Genomic DNA, 26,682 nt, shown 5'->3' with positions numbered 1-26,682 from the left:
ATGCTACAGTAAAAATGTCTGAAAATGTGCATGGTGACAGTCAAGTGTACTTGGAATAAGGCCCAAGTGCAACTTTGAACGCACCCTTAAAGGCAGCTGAGATATAACGCCTCCAACTGGGCCAAAAGTCCAATTTCTCCTGTAAATGTATTGTCACATTTGTCAAAATCATGGGTCCATAACTTAATAATGCTACAGTAAAATGTCTGAAAATGTGCATGGTGACATTCAAGTACATTGGGAATAATGCCCAGTGCAAGTTTTAACGCACCCTGAAAGGTAATTTAAGTACACAATAGTCTTCTTTTATGAGATGATATCAGAACGTACAAGATATTAAGATATTACTTCTTTTATTAAGATATTAAGATATTACTTCTTTTAAGCAAAAGTAGTGTGCATGCAAAGCAATGATAACATGATCATTTTGTATAATCATCCATGTTTGATGTTCTGGAGTCCTTCATCTGAAGTCTTCATAACAGGCTGGATCCAAGCTGGAGCTGGAGCTGGAGCTGATAGTCTCTAGTTACCTTGTGATATTGAAATCTGTAATATTTGCATGAATAAATTTTTTATTCAATTGATTCATTAATGCATTCAAATGATGTCGTGCAAAAAGAATGATGTAATTGTTTTTATATACCTTTGTAATTGTACAGTAATTTTCACAGATATTTCGGTGTTATTTACATTTCAGAATAGTTTATTCTTTTTTTCTAAAAATAGACAATATAGCATAAAAAGCGTGAATAAGAGAAAAACCACACGGTCCTTCAATAATTATATTTTAAGTGCCTTTACATTTTTGCAGCATATTTTCGCTGATATATCAGTGCTATTTGCATTTCATAATAGTTTATTTTCCTTTAATTCTGAAAATAGACACAAAAAGCAGAAAACAGAAAAACTGCACTGTCCCTAAACAGAGCGTGAATAAGAAGCTACAAACGCGGAAGCGTCGCGTCTTTTAAGGTGGACCGGATAGCGTCAATAAGAAGCTGCGAATAAGAAGCTGGATTCAGCCTCATTCATCACTGTCATCTACTGCAACTGATAGTGCTATGTGTTCATCCCTACATTCATGATTTTCTAATGTGTACATGTGTAACAGGGTGGTATTAGAAAATAAACCTCCCACCAGTACTTCCCCTTTAAGAGATCGGCCGCTGATGACGCGCTAAGTGTGCGATATTGAGACAGACGGCTAAGCAGTACATGAGACCAATCCTGGAGAAAATCCATGATTTGTGTGAGTGAATGTGATGTTAATCGTTTAATTTGATGTAATAGTCCTCATTTCACCCTGTTTATGTAATGTATGTTTTACTGTTAGGATTCGAGATTGTCAAAGATTGTGTGCATTGGACCCTTCGCTAAGCCCCGCCCTCCTTAGTTACTGTTGCTACGCCTGTCAAGCTTTCCAGTCTGGCAAGTCATTTACAGTATGTATGCACCGGTGTCAGACATTTTCAAGGAGATAATAAGTCATTTTTGGCGAACAGGTGAAATATCTGAGAGAGCAAGACAAAAGGGACAGCAGTATGCATTCAAGGGATATATCCACGACATAAAATGCAACCGATTATAAAATAATTTAGATAATAATGAAGCTAAAGCTCCTAGCACAAGCAGCAGCCGCCTCATACGCTGACCATTCAAATGGGAAACACAAAATGAGGAAAAGCTTTGTTCATCCACAGCAGGTTAAGTGAAATGTGTAAAAATAACCTAATAATTATAAATCAAACAGCTTATAAGCTTATAAGTTTTGGGAAATAAACAAGACATTAGACTGACCACTTTGCAATGATAACATATTCTCCCGCTTATATTTTTAGCACGCCAGGCTAACGTTACTCCGTCTTGCCTTTAGTCATCTTATTTTACGTTCATATTTATGCATTATGAACAAAGAACGGTCATTATTTCCGAGCAACGATGTGCTAAGTTAGCTATAGCTAACCTACCCGTCAGATTGTCCTACCTGCATGTGTGCACATCAATTACATCATTGTTGTCATGATAAATAACACAAAATTACTGTATTTGCATTATTGTAAGGGTAGGTTTAGTGTTGGGGTAGGTGTAGATGTTAATAAAGCCATAAACCACGTTAATATCACACTGGAAGCACAATCTGATAGGTAACGTTAGCATTTTTCGCTGTCAGATTTTGCTAACGTTACCTACTGTTTCAATAGGAGGTAGCAAAATTTGACGGTAGCACAAATTGTCAGAACACCGGCATTTCTCCCTTTGGGTTTTAGGTTTCGGGAAGGGAAAAAATTCCACCACCACCCCGTCCAAACTTTTAGGATACCGGGTAACAGATTTACACAATCCATATGCACAACGCTTCGGCATGTTCCCTCGCTCGAAAGCTTGACAGACCTCCCGTGCCTAGTAACTGTTGCTAAACCACGATTGGCCTGTGGCGGTTTTCGGGCGTGGCTTAGCGAAGGGTCAATTGAGGGGTCTTACGAGTTCTCTGTAAAACAGAATTCGGTAAGTGTTCAATGTGATGTTCATGTGCATAACGTGTGAGAATGATGTGCATAAGATCATGAACATGTTATATTTGATTTTTATAGATTGGTATTTCAATTAATGCAATGAAAATGCTGACAGTGGGTTTTGTGTTTGTGTAGGGTGCCACTACCGTGTTTGTGTGGCTCTGGAGTATGTTGTTTCACCCTGGATGTGTGCCCTAACATTTGTAATTTGAGAAAATTTGTAAAAATTTACACTTTATTTTAGTTTATTAAAGTTTTTGTTTTAATATTTCTGTGAAATCCGAGTTTGGAGATTATACGCTGTTATAGTGAACCCGTGTGGTGAATTGAGTTTTTTTTTTTTTTTTTTTAATTTTGAGTATTACTATCTTTGATGTTAGTTGAGTGATACTGAATGATCACGTGTTATTTGTGAAACTATTCATTTAATATTTTTTAAGACTACAACAAAGAAACTCCAAATAACTGATTGAGTTAACTGGCAACACATGTGTTACGCTCAGGGTTGCCAGGTTTTCACAACAAAACCTGCCCAATTGCTACTCAAAACTAGGCAAAAACTAACCCAATAGCATTTCAGAGGGGGTGTTCCGAAGAGGAAAATCCACATTTTTGGTGGGGTTATCCAGTAAAATTTGCATTCCAGGGGCTAAATATCATGTTATTTGGGGTTGTTTCAACCCACGGACATGGAAACACAAATTGCAGCAACAGTGTTAAAATTCCACAGGAAAACCACGGACTTGGCAACACTGGTTATGCTGTGTACAGAAAACTGCAAAACAACTATTAACAAGTCATTAAATACAAGATGCATCAAATCAAAATTCTTTGGCAATATTCCCAGATAGCAAATGGACGTCGATTCAACGTTTATTTTTGGTTGTAAAGATCAGTATCAGTCGCCGATCAAATTTCAATGTTGATTCAACATTCACTATTTGATCGGTACATCAGAACGTTTTTACGTCGAAAATATGACATCGATTCAATGTCGAAATGAGGTTGTTTCATCAACAGATAGCTACACCGACGCATATGATCGAAATCATAACGTCTAATATATGTTGAAACTTGGTTAGAGGAATCGGACATTGCGCGCACTATTAGGACGTGCATGTCTTTTGACTTATTTACTGATATAATTTTAATTCGTTATAAAAACCCTATTTAAGTAAATTAAAAAAGTTTATAGCAGTGGTTATTTATAATAAATCCACATAAATGAGCAGCAAAATCTAGCAGGCTCTTACTCTGACACTGATAAAATGAGCAGTCCTCAAAGTTTCCGTGATTTCTTGTCCGATGCATCCATTTTAAAATTAAATGAAAGCATAGCCTACCGAAGATTGCTCAAACGGTATCGGCAGGTCTTAAAACACACAAGAAGGAGCGTTAATGAAAACCATGAATGCAACATATATGTGAAACACTGTTAATATGAAGACTTAAGATGCAAAAGCCACTAAGTAGCTACCGTCTGAAATTTTTATCAAGCTCGTAGGTTCAGTAATTTCACTTGAATGGCAATTAATAGATCCTTTTCATTGCCATTAAAGTAAAAATAACTGAACATAAACATATAAGCTTGATAAAAATGCTCATTTTAGAAGAAAATTTCAGATGGCATTTAGAGGCTTTTGCATCTGAAGTCTTCATATATATATATATATATACAGCTCTGGAAAAAAGTTCAGAAATCAATATTAAGTGGTCTCTTAATTTTTTCCAGAGCTGTATATATATATATATATATATATATATATATATATATATATATATATATATATATTGTGATGGAATTTTTGAACTAATTAATAATGAACTAACATTTCTTTTCTTCTACAGGCCTAATAATAACAATAATCTAAATTAGAAATAGAGAAACAGTCACTAGGACTGAGTGTTGTGATTCAGAAACATTCTGCTGTGCTGGCTAGACAGCATCCTTCTGGGGATAAAAAATAGTCTTTGAGAGGTTGTTTTGACCTATTGAGTAATCTGAACTATTAACCCAGTGATATTTTTTGATGATCCTGTGATTCAGTTGTTCTAATCTAAATTTACTCCGGCAGTAAGCGGGACAGAGGAACTGAGATGTTTTTCTTAAATCTAAACTAATCATATTGAGACTGATGATAATGAGTAATAGATCATGCCATGCTGACTATGAAGTGTACCTGAAATCCTATAAAACCTGTTGTATTCCTTTGTTCGGAGAGAGATTCTCTGGAATGATGAGAACTCTCCGGCCGTGATTAAAGCATATTCTGAGGCATAGACTGGAGTCTGTCTGGTTTTTAGGCTGCAGCAAACAACTAAGCACTAGAGAACTCTTTCCATACTATAGTGATAGTGTTTAGTGGTGAGGAGCACTAAAGAGCTTATTATCAGGTGATAGTGCCGGTGGGAGCACTAAAGAGCTTAGTATCAGGTGATAGGCCCCCAAAACAGGCCGAGACGTCGGCCGACTCGAACAGGTACTGAAGTACGCTCAGTAGAGTATAAATTTATTGGTTTTATGGTGTCAGGGACACCCAGGTTTAAGTCAGGTGCGTAGGGAAAAATCTACCACATATATATATATATATATATATATATATATATATATATATATATATATATATATACTGTTTATATTTTAAAAATGTAAAAATGCATAGAACATAAAGCTTAAAAATTGATCTTCATGTTACATGCATAAATAGGCCTGTGTACATATGTAAAAATATATTTAAAAAATATAGCCTATTCATGAATCATGTTATGTATAGTTTTTAACAAGAGACAATATTGTGAAACAACGAATGTGAAATGACTATGAGTGTACACAAAGCAACACACACACACACACACACACACACACACACACACACACTGATGCCTGGATGCTATATGCAATCAATCACACAAACACATATTTATCAAAACCAGCAAGTACATATACTTCAATTCACCCACTCGACCAACAAAAAGAATCAAAATCTTTTTTGAGACTCCATCCTATCTTACATTTTTTCATTCTGATTGCCATTGCTCATTGTTTCAGTATGTGTTATAATCAAAATCTTCAACGCTAGTACACATACTGTGTTTGAACTCTAGCTCATAATACTGTATGGTTAAAATATGTTTTTTTGTTGTTGTTGTTGTTGCTTCCGTCCTGGTGCCCATTGTAGTGGACATGATAAAATCTAATATATTGTACATTTATTTTATTTATTTTTTACAGTTAAAGAGAATCTGAAAAGCACAAAAAACTGGCTTTATAAATATATATATATATATATATATATATATATATATATATATATAACAAAAGTAAAGTGTTGGTATAAAAATACTCCAAGCACGTTTTCCAAAAATATAAAGAAGTTCTTTTAAAGTTTCACTTTCTCATTTTGCACAATGGGTCGATAGAACTACAAAATGCATTTTAAATTCATGATTTAATAATTGTATGTAATGTTATAATTCTGTATGTTTATGTTTGTAAATGCTGCATGACTGTGACGTGTTTTAATGCGCGTGCGCGTTGAACGTTAGAATCGCTTTCAAATGCTGTAGCGGATCTGAGTCTCGCTGTTGTTTTCACTGATTTTAGGTAAGTTTAGTCCATAAAATCACACACATAATATATAAAACTGTTCCTGACACTTTTCTTAAGTGTAACTGACACACTTCTGTTGAATATTTACTTAAAAGAAATGATTTAGTGTCTTTGAAAAAGTTTGAATAATTTGTGTTACCAGATGAGATACTTTGTAATGGCTATGTATGATGTATGATTTTGATCTGTACTATTTCTATTGCAGGATCTCAGGGATCCCCAGTTGAAGGCATCAGGACATCAGATGTTGGCCTGGACAGATGTACCAACAGTAAACCACAATGACCTCTGCTTTTAAATGGATGGCTGATTACTACCATGTTCTGTGAGGGTATTACTATAGCAAAACTGAGCACCTGTGACAGTGGGATTTCTAATTTTAAAGAATAGTCAAACATCAGTAAATTATTATTTATTTTTTTTATTAAAAAAGTTTAAAGAATTTTTAAAAGTTGCAAACTTTTTTTCTCCAGTTACAAAAACAGCTGTTACACCTTTTCAGATTCTTTATTGGAGGTGCACAAATCCTATTTCACAAATTAAGAAATTAATATGCTCACATTTAAGCCGTGTTCTTCGGACACTGTAACAGTCCTGATATGTCACACTTTGCAGCATCTTTTTTATTAACATGAATTCAAATTTTAACAAACAGTAATATATTCAAAATGTAAAGATATACAATCTGACAATCTGATCTTGTCATTATTAATCAATCAGTAATCAACACTGCACCACCCTGAAATTACATGCACTGTAGAAGTATGGTTTTGGCAAGAAATGAACAGTAGCTAAATATTTATTATAAATGCTACTATTTGACATTCAATATTTTAGTCTATATTAAAGGGATACAAGTCTCTTTTATGTATGATGTTTTTTTTTTATTACAAACTGTTTTTGTTTGTTTGTTTGTTTGTAGTTAGCACTTAATATTTCTTTAATGTTACCACATGAGAATAGCCAAACAGTGTAGGTGATTCACAAAATCATACACTAAGAAATGTGCATGATTGGCCAAAGTTTTACTGATCTACAAAAAAATTGAGCCTATGAGTTTCTTAATTTGTGATTTGTAGAGTAGGTTTAGTGCACCTGCAATGAGAAAAATTTAAAGGCAGCGGCTATTTGCACTAAGTGACAATAGCACATTTTCTTACACTAGGTGAAAATAGAGATAGATTCTATTTACACCATGTAAAGTATCAGTTATTTGTAATAAGAGTAAATAGATGCTATATATAGGCCTACTTAATATTGGCAGATACTATTTGCACCTCAGTATTTTTGTACATTAACAGGATGCAATAATATAGAGTGTAAATGATTGTATTTATTAAAATGATTAAATGGATGCTGCCTTATTGGTAGAATAAAACCCTCCCTACACCTTCTCCTAACCCTACCCAATAAACACTTTTAATATAATTAAACACTCGTTCAGTTTATTTCCACTGTTAGAACATTATTTTCATTTTTATTGAAAATAAATGTGAGCTTAGCAAAAGGCAGATTTGAACCTGCATCAAAAGCCAGAACTCCCTACTCGCTACTGCTGTGTGACTGAAGACGTTGCCTTCTGTGCTTCTTTTTTAAAACTTAAGTGGCCCAAAAGCTAGTGTAAATAGCGTTTGCTAACAAGGGATGCTATTTGCACTTTATGTAAATAGACACTCTGAAATTTAAAAGGTGTAACTGTTGTGTTGTGTTTTTGAGAGAGAAAGGAACTAAGTTTTCAACTCCTAAAACATTTTGATGACTTCACTGAAATATTGTCTACTAAATATTGTTTCACTACAATAATGCCAGATACAATACAGCATGTGCATAACTGAGTCGCTATTCTAACAGCTGGGGGCTATAGACTTATAATAAATGAGCAATATTATAATAAATATTGCTTTCTGTATTCACAGTTTTATTTTTACGCTGCTAGAGAACCACCTGCACTGCAAATTTTCAGGAGTGACATTCGCATTTATCCAATTACAGGAGTGAATCTGTTAAATCATTGGGGCACTTCATGAATTGACACTGGTTTACATTTAGATAAATATGAAATATTGTAATTTTGATATAAATGTCAATAATAATTATGAAATAAATTTAAATATTCATAAACCTTGAAATTAAAAAAGTAATTAAAAATATATATTTTATTGTCCATTGTATTGAAATTGTGGGTTACATCTTTGTCACCCTTTCACCCCTGATGAGTTTACATTCCTGTTACAAGAGCAAGGAACTTACATTTTAATTGCAAAGGAAAACCAATTCATCGTCTATATTCTTCTGTCCTCCATTTTTAAGGGTAAGATTTTTTATAAATCATCTACTGACCCATATGTCTTTATTTTTGTTGAACAAAAGGAGAGAGTCGTAAAGTCTCAGTCACAGCAAGAAAAGAAACTGATGGTGTATTCTGACTCAGGCTGTCAGTCTCTTGATGATCTCCTTTTGTGCTCCAATAAAAATAACACATTTGGTACAAAAGCACATGACCAGTTTTAAACTTGAGTAAATATTGCTTTTAATTTGTAGCTTGAGACTATTTATAATAGCTAATAATTAACTTGTATACCTCTTTGTGTGTATTTGAGTGTAAATGCCTTTTCTATGTTAGTCTTGTATAGAAGGTTTGTATGCTCTAACGATGTAGGCTATTTGTAACTGTATTTTGTAAATATTAAAGGGCACCTATTATGCCCCTTTTTACAAGATGTAATATTGGTCTTGGGTGTCCCCAGAATGTATTTGTGAAGTTTCAGCACAAAATACCCCACAGTTAATTTATTATAACCATTTGAAAATGTCATTTTTGGGGCCTGTTTTAAAAAGAGCTGTTTTGGTGTGTACCACCTTAAATATAAATGAGCTGCATATCCCCGCCCTGCCTTTGGATGAGGGCGTAACTTGCATACCTATGGCAATAAACAGTCAGTAGAAGCAGAATGGCTGAGAGTGAGAGACCCGCTGTTTTGAATGGCATTCAGTCGTACATGTTTGAACCGGAATCAGACCCAGATGATGAAGAGACTCCGGCAGAAGAAACACAATTGAGAATGGAGCAGGACGTCTCTGAATGGTTATTTGATACATTTATGTACTTATAGAGTTTTAATCGCGCCCCCTTTGCAATTATGGATGTGCAACACACACACACACACTGTGATAACGTTCGCGCAATTTTTTTGAAACTACAAACACAAATACTGTGATAACGTTTGCTAAGTAAACATACACAGTTTTTAATACAATATCTTTAAATATATATATATACAGCTATGGAAAAAAATAAGAGACCACTTAACATTGATTTCTGAACTTGGAGTGGTCTCTTAATTTTTTCCATAGCTGTATATATATACGTGTGGATACACACTATACAAACAAGGTTTAAATTATATACACAGACATTCTACGACGACGACAACAACTTTAGACGCATTTGTTATTGAATTGGCTGACATCGACTGAAATGACTATTTGCTTCAAAAAACATTAAATACACTTATTCTTCTGGAGGTGACGTTGGATCGCGAACAGTAGGCAACGATCCACACTTGAGGATTAACTTTGAAGCAAGACCTGCTTTGAATTGACCCTCGTTCTCAAAACAGTCAGTCAAAAAATGATTCGCGCAAACATAAACGTATTTTGGAATTTTGAGTGCCGCCTTTCCTTCGTAAATAAAATCCATCCACTGCGTTTTCAGTGGCTCTGATGTCGGAAGTAAGTGAAAACTACTATGTTCATTATTACATCCCACAACAGAACACTTATGTTTCTTAGGAGACATTACCGGCTGTCGTTGAAACAATGGAGGATGGTTGACAGATCACCGAGGTCGGGGTCTATGCCAAAACCAGATTGTCAGTCAAACCACGTGGGTGGGGCTTAGCGCAATTCTACGTCACAGTGAGCGCAATCTTAGAACAGGGCGTTCTGAGACAGTGCTTATGAATTATTGAGATTGTAAAAAAACCACTGGGTGGATTTTTCTCATTCTAGGGTGGTTTTGCTCACACACTGCCAACACACATTTATGGTCAAACACCATGTAAAAGTGAATTTTGCATAATAGGTGCCCTTTAAAGCAATGTTAACTGAATGTGATGTGTGATTATTTTGTAAACAGGCTTATCTTTTAGTATTAAGTGTTTGAGATTTTTAAAATAAGTAGAAAATGTGTTAATTGTATAGAGTTATTTCACCCAAATGAAATCAACATCAACGTTGGGTAAGCAAACCAGTTAGATCGATTTCATGTTGAATTCGTGTTGATCTACAACGTCGTTTCACTCAGCTGAAATCAACATCGTTTCGACGTTAGGTAAGCAAACCAATTGCGTCGATTTTCCGTTAGATTTGAATGGAGTGTCTGACGTTGATTCAACATTACCCGATGAGCAAACTGATGCCGGATCAACGTCGGAGAACAACATCGTTTCGATGTCACGAGAAACGTCGTTTCTACGTTGATTCTATGTCAGTTTGCTATGTGGGAATCCTGGATTATCCATGTTGCACGTGGTGCATTCAGACAATTTTGTGGGTGTGAACTGCACTCAAAAAATGTTGACTCTTCTCTGACAAGAGAAGTAGTTATCTTCTATTGCTATTAATAGTTTATTCATTTATTTAAATGCGTTTTAAATATTATACACTTACTGATATTAATTAATTTAATATATTTTGTTTGTAGGTTGTGGGTGTCAATAGAAATGTATGAAATTGTACAATATAAAACTTTAAAGGCCATTTTCTCAAAATGAGTTTTTTTTCTCACACTCAGAGTCAGATTTATCCACTTCAGTAGCACCTACAAGCACCAGCTTTTTCAGGCTACGTCCACACGAAGCCGGAGCTTACCCTAAACCGATCTTTTTTTTTCCTCGTCTCAAAAAATATCTGCGTCCACACGAAACCACTGAAACGACTCAAAACGATGTAGTATACATGCCAGACCATTATGTGGCGCTGTAATTCTGCCGCAGAAATGCACTTAAAGCAGCAAAGAAGACTTGGAGCATGCGCATAAACCTTGCGCGCTGAATACAAACTTTAGCAAAGCTTAGAAATAACACTTTATTTTGGTTCAGTAGCTTCTGCAGCACGAACACAAACATGTAGAGTCTGCTATTGCTGTTGTTGGTGCTGTTTTGTGGTGTTAGCGCGTCTGACTAGGGTCGACACGTGGGGTGATGACATCATCGTTTCAGAAAATATACGGATTGCCCCGTCCACACGACAACGCCAAGCCGGCGTTTTCAAATTTTTCCACTCTGGGACCCGGTTTCAAAAAATACCGGTTTCACCTTTCGAAAACGCCGGATCCGTGTGGACGAAACGCCTATCCGATAAAAAATTTGTGCGGTTTCACTGAAACGCGTCTCCGTGTGGACGGGGCCTCAGTCTTATACTGAAATATATTCTGAAAGCTTGTCTAGAGGGATTTGTTGATATATCATTCCTATCCTGAGTTGTAGGTAATTTTACTGTTTAAAAAAAAAAAAATCGCAAAAATTTTCAGGCTATTGATAAAACATGGCAATTTTTTTTAAAGGGATCCCCTGGTGTTAAGACTTATATGGCTTAATATAACATAAATTATGTTTCTTACTGAAATATGTAGTAGAAAACCCATGAAAGATCTGTGTTATTTAAAAAATCCATTATATATTTGGACAATGGGCGGCGCCATTTTGTTTGTGTTCTAGGGTGATGGCGTAGAATGGTTGCACTCGGTAATCAACTGGCGCTACCGTAGCTATTTTTACCACAACAAGTAGAAAAATGTTTCAGAGTTAAAACCAATTAATTGCTTTGTAATTGCATTTAAAACACACTCAATCACACATACACACAAACAGATCGGCACGAGCACACACACACACACCTGACAGACTGCTCTGAAATCGCTGCCCTATACCCTTAAATAGGGCACTGTTTGAGGGGACAGCCATTTGAAGTGGTGTCCGAAACCATAGCGGACATGTTTGAGTGCACTCATTCAATCCCCCATTGCACCGCAATAACGAGTGTACAGCCAATACGCTCAACAGCCGTCTGATTTCACGCACTTGTTTTCATTCACTCCTTCAAGTGAACTGTAGTGAAATTAAGTAGGGAATCGTGAATGAGGGTTTAGGGGGCGATTTCGGATTCAGCCTTGGAGAGTGCTGGCCTGCCGAATCGGAACCAGGTGACAGATTAGGCAAGTCAACACACACACACATCCACGTATATAACATTTCAGCTGATTGAGCTTGTGTGTGTGCCTGCACAGTGTGTGTGTGTGTGTGTGTGTGTGTGCTCGCGCCCATCTGTTGGGATGTGTGTGAGAGAGAGAGAGAGAGAGAGTTTGTGTGCACGTGTGTTTGAGTGTGTTTTAAATGCAATTACAAAGCAATTAATTGTTTTGTTTTTTTTAACTCTGAAACATTTTTCTACTTGTTGTGGTAAAAATAGCTACGGTAGCGCCATTTGATTACGGAGTGCAACCATTCTACGCCATCGCCCTAGAACACAAACAAAATGGTGCTGCCCATTGTCCAAATATATAATGGATTTTTTAAATAACGCAGATATTTCATTGGATTTTTCAACATATATACTATAGGATTTTTTTCCCCCCAGCTAACAAAAAAAGGTCCCCAGAACGTCCCCTGAATGGCCTCTGCGAACGTCCCCCGAACGTCCATGTGTAGGGTCCTCTGGCTGTCCCGGGGACGTCCGCAAAGACGTCCTCCGGACGTTCACGGGGACGTTCACAGGACGTTCAGCGGCCATTCGGGACGTTTAGGGGACTTTCGATTAAGTCCTCTTATTGTTTTTTTATTTTACTTCTAGGTTAACAAAAGAACACAAACAAGTTGTAAGGAGAAAAATACATTTATTTATTTATAATAAATGAGCAGTTTCATAATTGTTGTGCTCTTTCCGTGTGTGTGTTATGCAGTTGTGCACGCGCGTCTCTCGTTGTCAGCTGTGGTACGTAGTCCGATGGCAGTTTTTTCGATGGCTTCTAACCTAAAACGACAAAATGAACACATTCAATAATGTTTCAGGTATCGTTTGTCTATTAAGAAACATTTGTTACTGACAATTTGGATTCGTGAGACCAAGATTAGCGTACATTTGAAAATAGGCCGTAACGGTCAGCCGCGACGGACAACAACTTCAGCAAGCGTTTGTAAATGTAATCTTGTCATATAATTTAAACTTTACAAGATAAACAGTGGTTATGGTAGCTAATGTCTGCTAAACTAAAATTTAAAATACCTTTTCGACCGACGAAAGAGAAAACTCAAGGCCTCATCTGAGAAAATCACCGGCAGGACCGTTAACTGTCGACGCAGCCGAGCGTTGCCATGGATACATGCGCGTAACCTAAAGAATGACGTCACTCGATCGTCACTTGCTTGTATCTCACAGTGTGGCTATATTACACTTTTTGCCACATGCTATACCTTTCTTATGTGTAAAAATTAAAGTAATTTTTTTAAATAACTTTTCTTTAATAAAACCATGTTTGACAGGTATTTATGGGTATAGGAATTGTCTTACCTGTGTTATTTTCCAATTTCTTTGCCAGCAAAGTGCTTTTCCATTCTTCATCTTTTCTTTGGCTGCATTCATCAGTTGAAGTCAATAACATTATTTTAGAGCTCCAGTTCAGGGTGATTGGGACACTTTTTACCATTGAGATGACTTGGATAAAATGTCCCATTCTTATATTATCCCACATCTTATATTCAGTAGCCTGCTGTTGGGGGGCATCATGATTTTGATGTTTAAAATGATAACTGCTGAAAGCACACATGATCTGATGACATCTTTAATTAGTTAGTAGTAGGTTGAAGTTACTGCTTCATTTTACAATGAATGGGTCATTCTACAGAAAAGTCAACTTTTCTGTCCCTTTACAGAAATATTACACTTGAAAACACTTTTTTTTTATATTGAAAATTTTTTTTTTTTATATTTTAATATGAAACAATATTTGAACAATTAAACCTTCTTGCGCATCAATGTGGCAGTATTTGTTTTTTAATTATAAAAATTCCAAACACCACAGAAGTGCTCGTCCCCACAGTCATGTGGGAAAGTGCTTTATTTTGAGCTCAGCAACAGGGTTTAAATACAATAATGTATGCATAACTGTCAAATATATTATGTAAATGACATAAAAAAACAAAAACAAATGCTGAATAAATATTATAAAATATATATAAAAAAACCCTGGTGTTGTGTCACTGGTGTTACCTTTAACAAAAATCTCTTATTTTGAAATAAAAATCACACTGTTGACATCAATTGACTACCTTCTTCCTATTTCCTGAAGATCCACGAAGAAAGACACATGGAAAGACCACTATCTCTTTTCAGTTATCAGAAATTTTAATTAGAAAATCATAATTTCATATGAAGCTTTTAGTTGAAGTCACTGGTGTGACCTACTTTATTATTAGGGAATTTTAAAAAACTAGAATACAAATGGATTAAACTACTTAATTTAGTGAATATACCATGATTGACAACATTTTTCATGAAAAATGTCACTGGTGTTACTGTCACTGGTGTTGTTTATAGAAAAAAAAACTTTATTCAAAGCTATTTATTTAGTTATTTTGCATAAAATAGCACTAAATAATGTGATTCTAACTTTTTTTCCTATTGTTAATCCTCCTTTGGTCAGATATGGCTAAATTGAGGGTATTTGGCTAAACTGAGAAGCTGAGAAACAGCGACATTACGGACAGCGTATTTTACAGACATTTTTAAAATGTTGTTTATGATCTTTTACTGACTGCTTTCACTAAGTGTCAATGAAAAGTCTTTGATTCTATAAAAAATGCAAAAAATTTAGTCTCCTCTCCTTGATTATAGTTGAAGAATAAGTAGGCTATCTTTGGTCGTATCTGTCACTGGTGATTCATTGTGTCACTGTTGTTACTGTTTTTTGTCTGTCTCATTAAATAAAATGTGTCATATGTGACATGATAATACTTTTACATTCATTGAATTCTGCTAAACTCAAGAATTAAGATGTAAAGGATTGCATTACTTGTTTATGACTGTTTTTCAAATATTTCCATTGTTATAGCAAATACATGCATAATTAAATTAGCATAATTCAATCACTTTTAACTAACCTGATTGAAAAAAAAAACACATAATCTCCTTATTTTTTTCATTATCTTTTTTTCTGTAACTCTGACTGCATGTGCTGAAAAAAAATTGAGAAATATCATTTCATAAAAATGTTTAAAATGCCAGAGAAGTATGGTAACACCAGTGACAAAAAAAAATGGTACATGCTGTCTTTAAATGCACAAAATGATAATAATAATAATAATAAATCATAAAGCTGTCATTTGTATTCATAAAGTCAATGTGTAATATAATAATGTGGTCTAAGTTTAAACGTTAGAAAAAGAAATACATTTTAAGACATTTTGTCATACCAAAAGTGGACTTTTCTGTAGAATGACCAGAATTCAACTACTATTTTTACTTGAAGTAAAACCATAATATCAACCTGCACAACAAAACAATCATGGTTTCTGTAAATCCATTATCATGTTTAAAGGGATTTTTAAGGAACACAACCTCCTTTAAATCCAGTAGGTTTAGTTTCATTTGCCCTTTGTCTGAGTTTCAAGGTGTAAGGTCTGTTGATAAAAGGCAACGCTGTTTTTTTTTTTTTACAAGTGTTGTTATGGAAATACCAGATGAGGGACGTCAGTAGGACTTTCGCAAATTGGCAAGGACTTGAATGTCCTCCGAACGTCCGTCAGCGAACGTTACAAAGCGGACCAAACGCGGACGTCCCCCGAACGTCCGGCGAACGTCCGCCAGCGAACGTTAAAAAGCGGACCAAACGCGGACGTCCCTGAGTGCGTGGCCAGGGGATGCAAAAACTGGCTGAGATAAGTGCTGGATGTGAGCGCAACACTTCAGAACGAGAGAGATGGTAGGCTAACGTTACATCTCAATATTTAAAAAAAAAATTGTGAGCTGATCACATTGAAGGATACTAGAAGAACAGTCACATTCATACCAGCTTCAGCAAACTATATTATTTGCAATTGTACTCTAGAGTTTGTCATTCCCAATCCCCTGTAATCATAGCTAAAAACTAAATGCTTTTTTTTTTTTTTTTTTTTATAGAAATAATGGAGTGTTCAGAAAGAACTAAAAGAAGGAAAATATCAGCAAAAGTGGAGGAACATTTGCGTCTCCTTGAAAAGGAGTCTGATATGATTGATGATTTGTTGGCACATGATTCTGAAAAGGAATACCCACTGGATGATTTAGAACATACTGAAAGAGAAGATTCCACGGACACTTTCTACGATGCTTCTGATCAGAACTGCTTTGAGAATACATCAAATGATTTAGAAGATGAAAATTCTTCAGATATTTTTTATGATTGTAACATTTCCTCATTCGATGATTTGGATTCTGAAAACTGGGTGCCTGGTTGTGATAGTGACTGTGATTTGCATGGAGATGAATGTTCTGATTTGGAAGATTATGATGATGATGATTCACATGGGCTTGCAGAGTGGGCTGCAGAATTCAACATACCACAAACAGCGCTGTCTGCCCTTCTTAAAATTCTAAGGAAGAAGGGCCTTGATATCCCAATGGATGGCAGAACTCTTATGTCTACTGACAGATCTTGCAATGTGGCGAATATGGCTGGGGGGTCCTACTACCACTTTGGAATTGAAAATGCTCTCATAGCTGAACTAACATCTTTAGGACATTTAGCGAATGTGACTGATACTCTCACACTTCGAATTAACATTGATGGATTGCCCTTATTCCGTAGCTCTAGTAAGAGTCTGTGGCCTATTCTGGGTAGGATTAAGGAAATTCCAGGGTGTAGTGTGTTTGTAATTGGAGTGTACTCGGGTGCGTCCAAACCCGCAAATGTTCAAGAATATTTACAAGAATTCATTGTAGATATGAAAGCCGTTTCTCAGAGTGGTATTGTGTACAATGGTGTACATTTCAGGGTGCCATTACCAGATGCTTTTATTTGTGATGCACCTGCTCGTGCCTTTCTTAAATGCACAAAAGGACATACAGGCTATTATGGGTGTGAGAGGTGCAATCAAAAAGGCCAGTACATTAATGGGAAGGTGGTTTATCCTGAAATATCAGCAGAGGTCAGGACAGATGAGCAATTTGGTAGGCAAGGCTATCAACAGCACCAACTGTCAGCATCCCCCCTAAATGATCTGGGTATAGGTTTAGTTACCAGTTTTGTGTTAGATTATATGCACCTTGTGTGCTTGGGGGCAATGCGCAAATTAATATTTCTATGGTTGAAAGGGCCGCTGAAATGCAGGCAATCTATGAAGTTTTTTGTTGTAATGTCAGCATATTTGGTTTCTATCAGGCAATATTTACCTAGCAATTTTGCAAGGAAACCACGGTCCTTGTTTGAATTCAGCACATGGAAAGCTACAGAGCTTCGGCAATTTTTACTTTACACTGGCCCTGTTGTTCTCCTCAATAATATACCCAGTAGAATGTACAGAAACTTTTTACTTCTGTCTGTATCTATGAGAATTCTTCTGAGTCCTGCCTTATGTTCTCCTGACAATTGTGACTATGCTGAGGAGATTTTGAAACTCTTTGTAACAGATTTTGCTGCAATTTATGGCACTGAATTTGTCAGCTATAACATGCATTCATTGATCCACCTAGCTCAAGATGCACGAAAATTCGGCCCGTTGGATAGTGTTTCAGCTTTTCCCTTTGAGACATTTTTAGGTAAACTGAAAAAACTTGTCCGTCGACCTCAAAACCCTGTCCAACAACTCGTCAGGCGGATCCATGAGAAACAGAAAGTGGCAAGCCAAAAGACCACATCAGTTTTCAGCCCACTTAAACAGCTCCACTATTTTGGACCAATGATTAATTCAATTGCAACATGGGAACAATACAGGCGTTACAATGATGGACAGACACTGATCTCCTCCTCTCGTGGCGATGACTGTTTTTCTGTAGGGGGAAGGATTCTTATTGTGCGGAACATTTTGTCACATTCTGGAACTGTTAAAGTCCTGTGTAATTTCTTTGAAACTGCCAAATCCTTTTTCACCTATCCAATGGACTCATCACGTCTTGGAATTCTTTTTGTTTTCAATTTATCTGAACAGTTGCAGCTGTTACCTGTGGAGGAGATAAAAACAAAAATGGTGTTGTTGCCATTTAAGGCTGGATATGTGGCATTACCACTCCTGCACTAGTGCGCTTTTTTTTTCTTCTTTTTTTTTTTTAAGTTACGAATTTATGTGTTTTTATGTATGTATTTTGTTTTTCTTTAAGCATGTTACCTTTCGCAATTGTTGAATTTATAAATGGTGGAGGATTGGCAGTTATACCGACCAAATGGTTTATCGGGCCTGAGGAGGATGAATGCTACTGGCCACCAGCAAGGATGAACATGGCAAAGGCGGTCATAGAGCAACAGGACCCTCACACTGACTGGGCGACATACAAGTTGACTGTCAAGAGAAAAATTGGTAAAGTGTCCATGTGTATGATATTATCTGACATGAGTTCACTGTTGATTGTTCAAATTTGCTCTGAATTAAACTAATTGCCACTCTGTCTCCCACAGCAACATATGAAATTGCCCGAACAAAATTAGTTGAGTATGAACAGAACACAGATGTACCAACTGAGTCCGATTCTGCAGAGAATATGGGAAGGGGGAAGCGCAGAAAGAGGTGAGGCTATTTGAATCACTACTACTAAATGGATGATGAAAAATTGTGATGGATGATGATAAATGGATGGTGAAAAATTTCCCAATGACACAGGAAGGACATGTTTTGTGGAAGTTTTGTTAAGTATATTTGTCTCAAAGCTGTCAAAACGAGGGAGGTAGACAACAGATACACGATTAACAAATAAATAATAAATAAATGTAATCAGTTAATAAAAGTAACAATCACATGTTTTGGGGGGAAAAGAGATGTATACAAATGGATGTGTGCATGCCTGAAGGGAGCATGGGGTGTTGGAACAGATGTTAAGGATCAATGTGAGGGTCTCTCTGGCATCTAGAGTGTAGTCATACTGTATATAGATCAGTCATGGAAATTCTCTGGTGGAAATATGTACGAACCCTGTGTGTAGAGTCACCTGTTGTCCAAAATGTATACATTTTTTTTTTTTTTTTAAACCAACTGTTTTGAAAATACTTAAACTAGGGGTAGGCAAGTTCGGTCCTAGAGAGCCGCTGTCCTGCGGAGTTTAGCTCCAACCTTAATCAAACACACCTGAACAAGCTAATCAAGCTCTTCAGGATTACTAAGGCTATAGGCAGGTGAAGTTTTTTTTTTTTTTTTTTTCTCAGGGTTGGAGCTAAACTCTGCAGGACAGCGGCTCTCTAGGACCGAACTTGCCTACCCCTGACTTAAACTCATTGATTGTGCTTGTATATTGTACATTTCTAGGCGAGTGATTTTGTCCAGTGAGGATGAGGATGATGATGACAATTGGTCCGGCAGCCCCATCAGGCCTACACCTCCATCCACCCTCAGGTCATCATCTCCACTAAAAAAAAAAAAAAAAGTAAGGTTGTACAACAAAAAAAATCTTAGTACTAATTTCCCTTAGCTTTTTATTGTTGACTTAACTTTTGTAAATAACAGTCATACAAACTGAAAATAAGTTGTCTGTGACACAAACAACAAAAACGTTTAGTTGAGTCAACTTGACATTATTTGTTTTCTGGAGAAAACTATTCTGTAGCAAATCTTTTATAGTTGGGCCAATTCAACATTTTGTGTCTATAGGATACAGAAGTACTTAAGAATTTAAATTTTATATATATATATATATATATATATATATATATATATATATATATATATATAAAGATTTTTTTTGTTGTACAAGATTTTTACAGTGTGGATTTTTGCTGAACCAACACAACAAAATTAGTCATTTCAAAATTGTTTTTTTTTTTTTTTTTTTTTTTATACAGCGCACCGGTTCCATCCACCCTCAGATCTGTGCCGACACCTCCACTGGCTCCATCAACACTCAGATCTGTGCTGACACCTCCACCGGCTCCATCAACCCTCAGATCTGTGCCAACACCTCCACCGGCTCCATCAACCCTCAGATCTGTGCCGACACCTCCACTGGCTCCATCAACACTCAGATCTGTGCTGACACCTCCACCGGCTCCATCAACCCTCAGATCTGTGCCAACACCTCCACCGGCTCCATCAACCCTCAGATCTGTGCCAACACCTCCACGGCCTCCATTCAACCTCAGGTCTTCACCTCCACTGCCTCCATCTGCTAGGCCTACACTTCCACCCCCTCTGGGTAACCTTAGTTTGCCCGATGTTTCAACCCATCACCACGTCACCATGTCACCAGAAACTCCTCAAAGACAAATCAGGGACATCATGTTTGTTCGCATCTTAACTCTCCTTGAGGAGATGAAAGAGACACAAAAAATCCAAGGGAGGATGCTACAAATGCTTGTACAACAGCGTGACAACATCAGAACCACCGTCTCTTCTACCCCAGAGGGTTTTCCCCTAAAGACAGTTAGGGATGTGGAAATCATGGAGGAAAAACTGGCAAACCCAAACTTCATGTCCGAACTGGTATGTATGTTAAGTCTAGCGTAGTGCAACTCAATTAAATTTTATTGGGAGGCTAGCAGCGAATTTGATCTGAAACTTCCCAGGTGTGCTCACACCCATGCTTCTGGAAGTTCTTTCATGTTTAGTTGTGTACTCCAGTGAGCATTATACTGTAGATAATTTTGCTTTGTATTGCATTTGTTCCCCTTCAGGTTGCAGCTGTGACTGACATAGGGGGGGCAACTGTTGACGAGGCCACAAGAAGGATGATGACCTTCCTCCTAGACCATGGCCTATCCAGGCAGTACAACTTTGTGGGCCGAAACGGGAAGAGGGAGTTCAAGGCCTTAAAACTATATGAAGTAATTTATGGTAGGTGTGCATGTGGATAATGTTTTAAGTTGTACCGATACTATCCAGCTAACATCAGACCAGCGGGCCACTGGCGTTTTCCCGCCACTTTTCTGATGGTGGTCCGCTATCACGCCGCTGGTTTATAATAAAGGTTTTCTGGCGGCCCGCAGTCGGTCCACGGTTTATAATCAGTTACTTATATTACCACTGTCCTTCCACACTATAATGAATCAATGTACATCACTCTCAATAGCAATTGCAAATTTATTTTTAAATACATGTTCAATGAACAGATTAAATAAATACATACATGTTTTTATCCAACGTGAATATTAGTCAAGTAAATTAGGAGCATTAAAGGGATAGTTCACCCAAAAATGAAAATTTGATGTTTATCTGCTTACTCCCAGTGCATCCAAGATGTAGGTGACTTTGTTTCTTCAGTAGAACACAAATTAAGATTTTTAACTGCAACCGCTGCCGTCTGTCAGTGGTATAATGCAAGTCAGCGGGAACTTGGACTATAAGAGTAAATAAAACACGACAGACAAATCCAAATTAAACCCTGCGGCGTGACGACACATTGATGTCCTTAGACACAAAACGATCGGTTTGTGTGAGAAACCGAACAGTATTTATATCATTTTTTACCTCTAATACATCACTATGTCCAACTGCATTCATCACTCGATTGTCTTCTCTTCGTTGACAAGTGACGGCTTCTTTCTGACGGCGGTTGGTGGTTGGTCATTGGTGCGTTCACCCCCTTCTCTCCAGATACGCTGCTGACAGAGGGCAGTAACAAAACTTTGATGTCTAGACCCACTCCATCTCCCGACATACTGCGCTCTGATAATGATCTTAGTCATGCTCTTCACTGTCATAGCATCAAATGATGAAGTATATGCGCGAGTCATCACTGCCGTTATCAGAGCGTGATCAGACCTTACAATGTGTTATTATAATTAAAAGATAAAAATTAAAATGATGGGTAATAATAAATTGAGTGATGAATGCCACCAATAAGCTGGATGCCAACCGCCGTAAAACAGGAAAGAAGAAGCAGCGTCACTTGTCAACAGACCCGGAAGAGAAGACAATGCTGAATAAAGTCGTAGTTTTTGTTATTTTTGGACCAAAATGTATTTTCGATGCTTCAAAAAATTCTAACTAACCCACTGATGTCACATGGACTACTTTGATGATGTTTTTATTACCTTTCTGGATATGGACAGTCTACCGTACAAACACTTTCAATGGAGGGACAGAAAGCTCTCAGACTAAATCTTAAATATTTAAACTGTGTTCCGAAGATGAACGAAGGTCTTACAGGTGTGGAACATGAGGGTGAGTCATTAATGACATAATTTTCATTTTTGGGTGAACTAACCCTTTAAATTCACGTTTATTTCTAAATTAACCTTGGTTTTACCATAGCATTTGCAGTAAAAACAAAATGGTTTTACTACAGCTATGGTTTATCTATTATTGTCATTGTAAAAGCATAACTACCAAGCACATGGTTTCAAAACCTATGGTTACTAGTCATGATAACCATACTTTTACTCTAGTATTACTGCAATGTTACAACAGTAGAACCATGGTTTGAAAAAAAAAACAAAAAAAAAAAACCACATAGTTGTGCGATATTGTGCAATAAATCACGCAGCCCTACAATTACCTTTTTTTTATTTAGTGATGAAACAAGCTTCCATAGAGAGATCCCTGTTTATTTGTCAGCAAAACTGTCAAGCAAACTTTCCTTTTAAGACACTTGCCCCGTTTTACAGACAAGGCTTAAAGGGTTAGTTCACCCAAAAATTAAATTTCTGTCATTAATTATTTACCCTTGTCGTTCCACACCTGTAAGACCTTCATTAATCTTTGGAACACAAATTAAGATATTTTTATCTTAAATTTTTATTTTTATCCACACATAGGCAGCAAAGTCATTGCACCTTTTGACATCCAAAAAGATAGTTAAAAACGTAGTTAGAATAGTCAACGTGACTCAGCGGTTCAATCTTATTGTTAAGAAGCGACGAGAATACTTTTTGTACCACTGTAGTCATGTTGACTATTTTAACCATGTTTTCATGGTTAAAATAGTCTGCTCCAACACTATGGTGCAAGGCATCAGCAGGGAAGTATCTAGGAACAAACAATTTGTCACAGAGCCAACAATATTATTATACAATGTCAGGTTTAATTAAAAGAAAAGAAGCTACAGCAGAAAAAAAGAATACACAGAAAACAGAATTTATGTTTTTAGGTTTACTTATTTATTAAATATTGCTCATACAGTGTCACTTACATTTGGATGGCAAAGCCTTCTAAAAACAAATGAAATAAATAAAAAATGTAAATTAGAGAAAATAAGAAAGTAGTTCTAAAAAATAAAATAGATGCATGGTATAGGTGAAAAATATTGTGGGAAAAAATGGATATGGAGATATTTGGCAAGTTTCCTCTACTCGCCTGTGTTTCCTCCTCCTGTCAGCAGCTTCCTTCAGAAATGTTGAAATTTTCAGAGCTTCCCCTGAAATCAAAGAACAAAGTTTATCAATATTTGTTTACCCTAAGAGCTCAAAACACTTTTGAAAAATTGTGCTTCATGCAAGTTACGTCACAGACTAACAGTAGGCTACAAATGTTATAAATTAGCCAGATTCTAATCACCCATTGACAGAAAAACCTTTACAAAACTATCAAATCCTCTCATCTACATATATAAAGATGTGATTTAAAGCCTATACTATCATAATCAAATCAATCGATAGAGTTAGCAAGCATCCCGTTTTCAGAAGAGGTATGCTAACGGAGATGCTAACAGAGTTTTTCGAAGACACTAAATTGTTTCTATAAAGTAAATATTCAACAGAAGTATGTCAATTACATGTTGTAGAAGTGTCAAGAACAGTTGTTTGTATTTGTGTGATTTTTAGCTACTAAACTCACCTGAAAGAAGTGAAAACAACAGCGAGAGACTGCTGTTTTTGCTGCTTGTCAGTTGTTGTTTCTCCATTTCCATGGCAACTCTGCGCCGCTCCAGTGTTTAAAAATGGTTCAAATGTTCAGCGCGCGCACGCGTTAAAACACGTCATAGTCATGCAGTATTTACTTAAATAAACATCTAGAATTAAAACATTACATAACCTCATTAATATTAAATCATGAATTTAAAACTCATCTTGTAGTTTTATGACCCGATCTTAGGCGCAAAATGCTACCCCAGCACGTGATAGTGGGACAATTGTGAAGAAACTGGACAGACTATCAGTTTGCCACTGGTGTACCAACGGTGGTCCAGCAGTGGCAAACCACTGGTGGCGTGCCACCCAAAAACCGCTGTCAGACCATCTGCATTTTCAGATTGGTCGGCTTGCCGATGGTGTGCTGTCGATGGTCCTACCATGTCTAGCCGCTGACTTTGTGCCGCCCGAAAAGTGCTGGCGGACCGCCAGGTCATTGTTAGCTGATTGTGACACCTTTAAAGGTGTCACAATACCCCAACGTTGTAAACATTATTTGTGTATGGAGCGCTTGTTGAGCAGTGTGTTCGCACATGTCTCTCAGTTGCCTAACTTGTATGTTTAAGAGTATGTGTCTAGTTCTAATAATAATCTTAATTTATATAGCACTTTTCTTTACATAGTTGTCTTTACAGTCCTGGCTGAGAGTTGTGTTGGCACATATAAAGTAAGTGACCGTTATATTTGTTTCTTGCAGGAGGCTTAAAGAAAAACGCCATGACCAGCCAAATCACACGTAAAGATGCAGAGAAGGCGGTCTCCAAGTGGCTCATTGGTGCTAGGGACCGGGGGGGAATAGACAGGCCCGACAGCCAACCCCTCAATAAGGACTTCAGGCTTCGGGTTCATCAATTTTTTTCAAAATGTTTTTCTTAATTTTACTTAAATAAAAAGTTCATTAATTGTATTACTGGTCTCGTTGTCATTTTAGCTTGTTTAACCCAAGGTGTTTGGGTCTGTGGGACCCGTTTTAAAGGTTGTTAGAAGAAATAATAGCATATTTTTCTTTTAACACAAACTCATTGGCCTTGGCTCATTTTCGGTGAAGAACATAAAAAATAACTTCTTTTCAATGACTTCACACAGTACACCCCTCCCCCCACACACACACACAACTATTACATATGAGGTGTTCGGGTCTACTGGACCTGAGTGTAATTGTAGGTGCTATGAAACTTAACTGTGTTCTCCTTCTAACTGGGCCGGCTGTGTATGCGTGTGTGTCTAAGTGTCTGCATCTCTGTGTGTGTTTGAGCACCTGTATGTGTGCGTGTCTGAGCGTAGATGTCTGTGTGCGGGAATGTTGTCTTTCTGCACCTGCTATTCCCACACAAAGTTACAAAATTATTACTTTCAAGCACTTTCACCTATTCTGATTAAGTTATAATCACTAATAATGATAAAATCTTTTCTATTTGTTTTTTTTTGTGTTGTTTTTTTAATTGAATTTCCTTGGTTTCTCACAAAAAATGAAAACAATCATAAATGTGATCTCACAGGGGTAAATGGCGTATATGAACCATGATGTATATATTGTTGGTAATTGAGCTATCTGTTAAGTATTTTTTACATGAATTGTTATGGCTGTATTGATTTAAAAGCCTAAAAATTAGGTGGGTCCACCAGACCCGGTAATATTGGCTGTGTAAAAAAAATTGAACACAGGTTAAAGAACTGTATGGGCTGACTGTAAAATAAATCACAAAAAATGAATTTGTTAGCCCATAATAATAATGGTTATTACCCTTAGGTAGAATAGCAGGGGCCCATGATCAGCCCACATGGGGCCCAGGTAGTGTGGGCCCCAGATGGGAGAAACATGGGTTGCCCGTGTGGGTTTTAGCTAGGGCCCATGTGAAGCCCAACTTCAGCCCATCTGGGCTTGCCCACATGGGGCCACCATGGAACCCCCGGACAAAATTAACTGGCACTCACCAGCCCATATCCAACCCTTATGGGCCCCACATGGGTGTGTTGGCAGGGTCTGTATAGACCACTTTGGAGCAGACGTCACTTGCAGCTGCGCGCGCATAGTGGTTGCAGAAAAATATAGGTAGCAATTGGAGGAAAATGTGCAAAATCCACAGAATAAGAGAAAAATGTTTTGTTGTGCCTCTGGATGTTGGAATCGGAATGCAAAAAATATAGTCTTCATTTTTAAAGAAAACCATCGTTGAAAACGTCATTTGAAGCTAAACGGAGACGTTTCACAGACTGTACTGATGACACCTGCAAGGTTTAGTCTACTATTAAAGCAGGAATTTGATGTAAACAGAAAGTCTACATAATATTCACATATGCAGTTCAGAGGGCATACATACATAGCAGTTACAGCATTGAAATAATATTTAAACCTATAACATTTCACATAGATAACTTTTAAACAGTCTACAATTTTAATTTCACAATTCTGACTTTTTTCTTGCATTTGCATGTTTATTACTCCCAGTTCAGACTTTATTACTCGCAATTGTGAGTTTATTTCACAATTCTGAGGGGGAAAAAGTCAGAATTGCAGGATAAATTGCAATTCA

General features: G+C 36.8%; 1 protein-coding gene across 2 annotated transcripts; it reads left to right on the top strand.

Annotated features, from left to right (window-relative positions):
* The first annotated feature begins 16,080 nt into the window (after positions 1 to 16,080).
* Positions 16,081 to 25,039, top strand: LOC125245234 (mucin-7-like). Of its 2 annotated transcripts, XM_048155771.1 has the most exons (6): positions 16,097 to 18,674; positions 18,773 to 18,881; positions 19,614 to 19,700; positions 20,147 to 20,783; positions 20,975 to 21,134; positions 24,846 to 25,039. In XM_048155771.1, the coding sequence occupies exons 1-6, from the start codon at positions 18,452 to 18,454 to the stop codon at positions 25,022 to 25,024; spliced, it is 1,395 nt and encodes a 464-aa protein (XP_048011728.1). In that variant the 5' UTR covers positions 16,097 to 18,451; the 3' UTR covers positions 25,025 to 25,039. The 2 variants fall into 2 exon arrangements, 1 of the variants encoding a protein (XP_048011728.1); XR_007179461.1 differs by lacking the exons at positions 19,614 to 19,700; positions 20,147 to 20,783; positions 20,975 to 21,134; positions 24,846 to 25,039 and having other exon boundaries at positions 16,081 to 18,674; positions 18,773 to 19,487.
* Positions 25,040 to 26,682: the final 1,643 nt, after the last annotated feature.

The sequence above is a fragment of the Megalobrama amblycephala genome, linkage group LG14 (assembly GCF_018812025.1).
Source record: "Megalobrama amblycephala isolate DHTTF-2021 linkage group LG14, ASM1881202v1, whole genome shotgun sequence".
Lineage (NCBI taxonomy): Eukaryota > Metazoa > Chordata > Actinopteri > Cypriniformes > Xenocyprididae > Megalobrama > Megalobrama amblycephala.
This window is presented reverse-complemented; position numbering and strand designations above follow the sequence as displayed.

Coding starts and splice junctions, on each gene's coding strand:
- LOC125245234 (XM_048155771.1), top strand. CDS start 18,452: ATGTATGTATTTTGTTTTTCTTTAAGCATGTTACCTTTCGCAATTGTT. Junction 19,701..20,146: donor ACACCTCCATCCACCCTCAG/GTCATCATCTCC, acceptor TTTTTTATACAG/CGCACCGGTTCCATCCACCC. Junction 20,784..20,974: donor CAAACTTCATGTCCGAACTG/GTATGTATGTTA, acceptor GTTCCCCTTCAG/GTTGCAGCTGTGACTGACAT.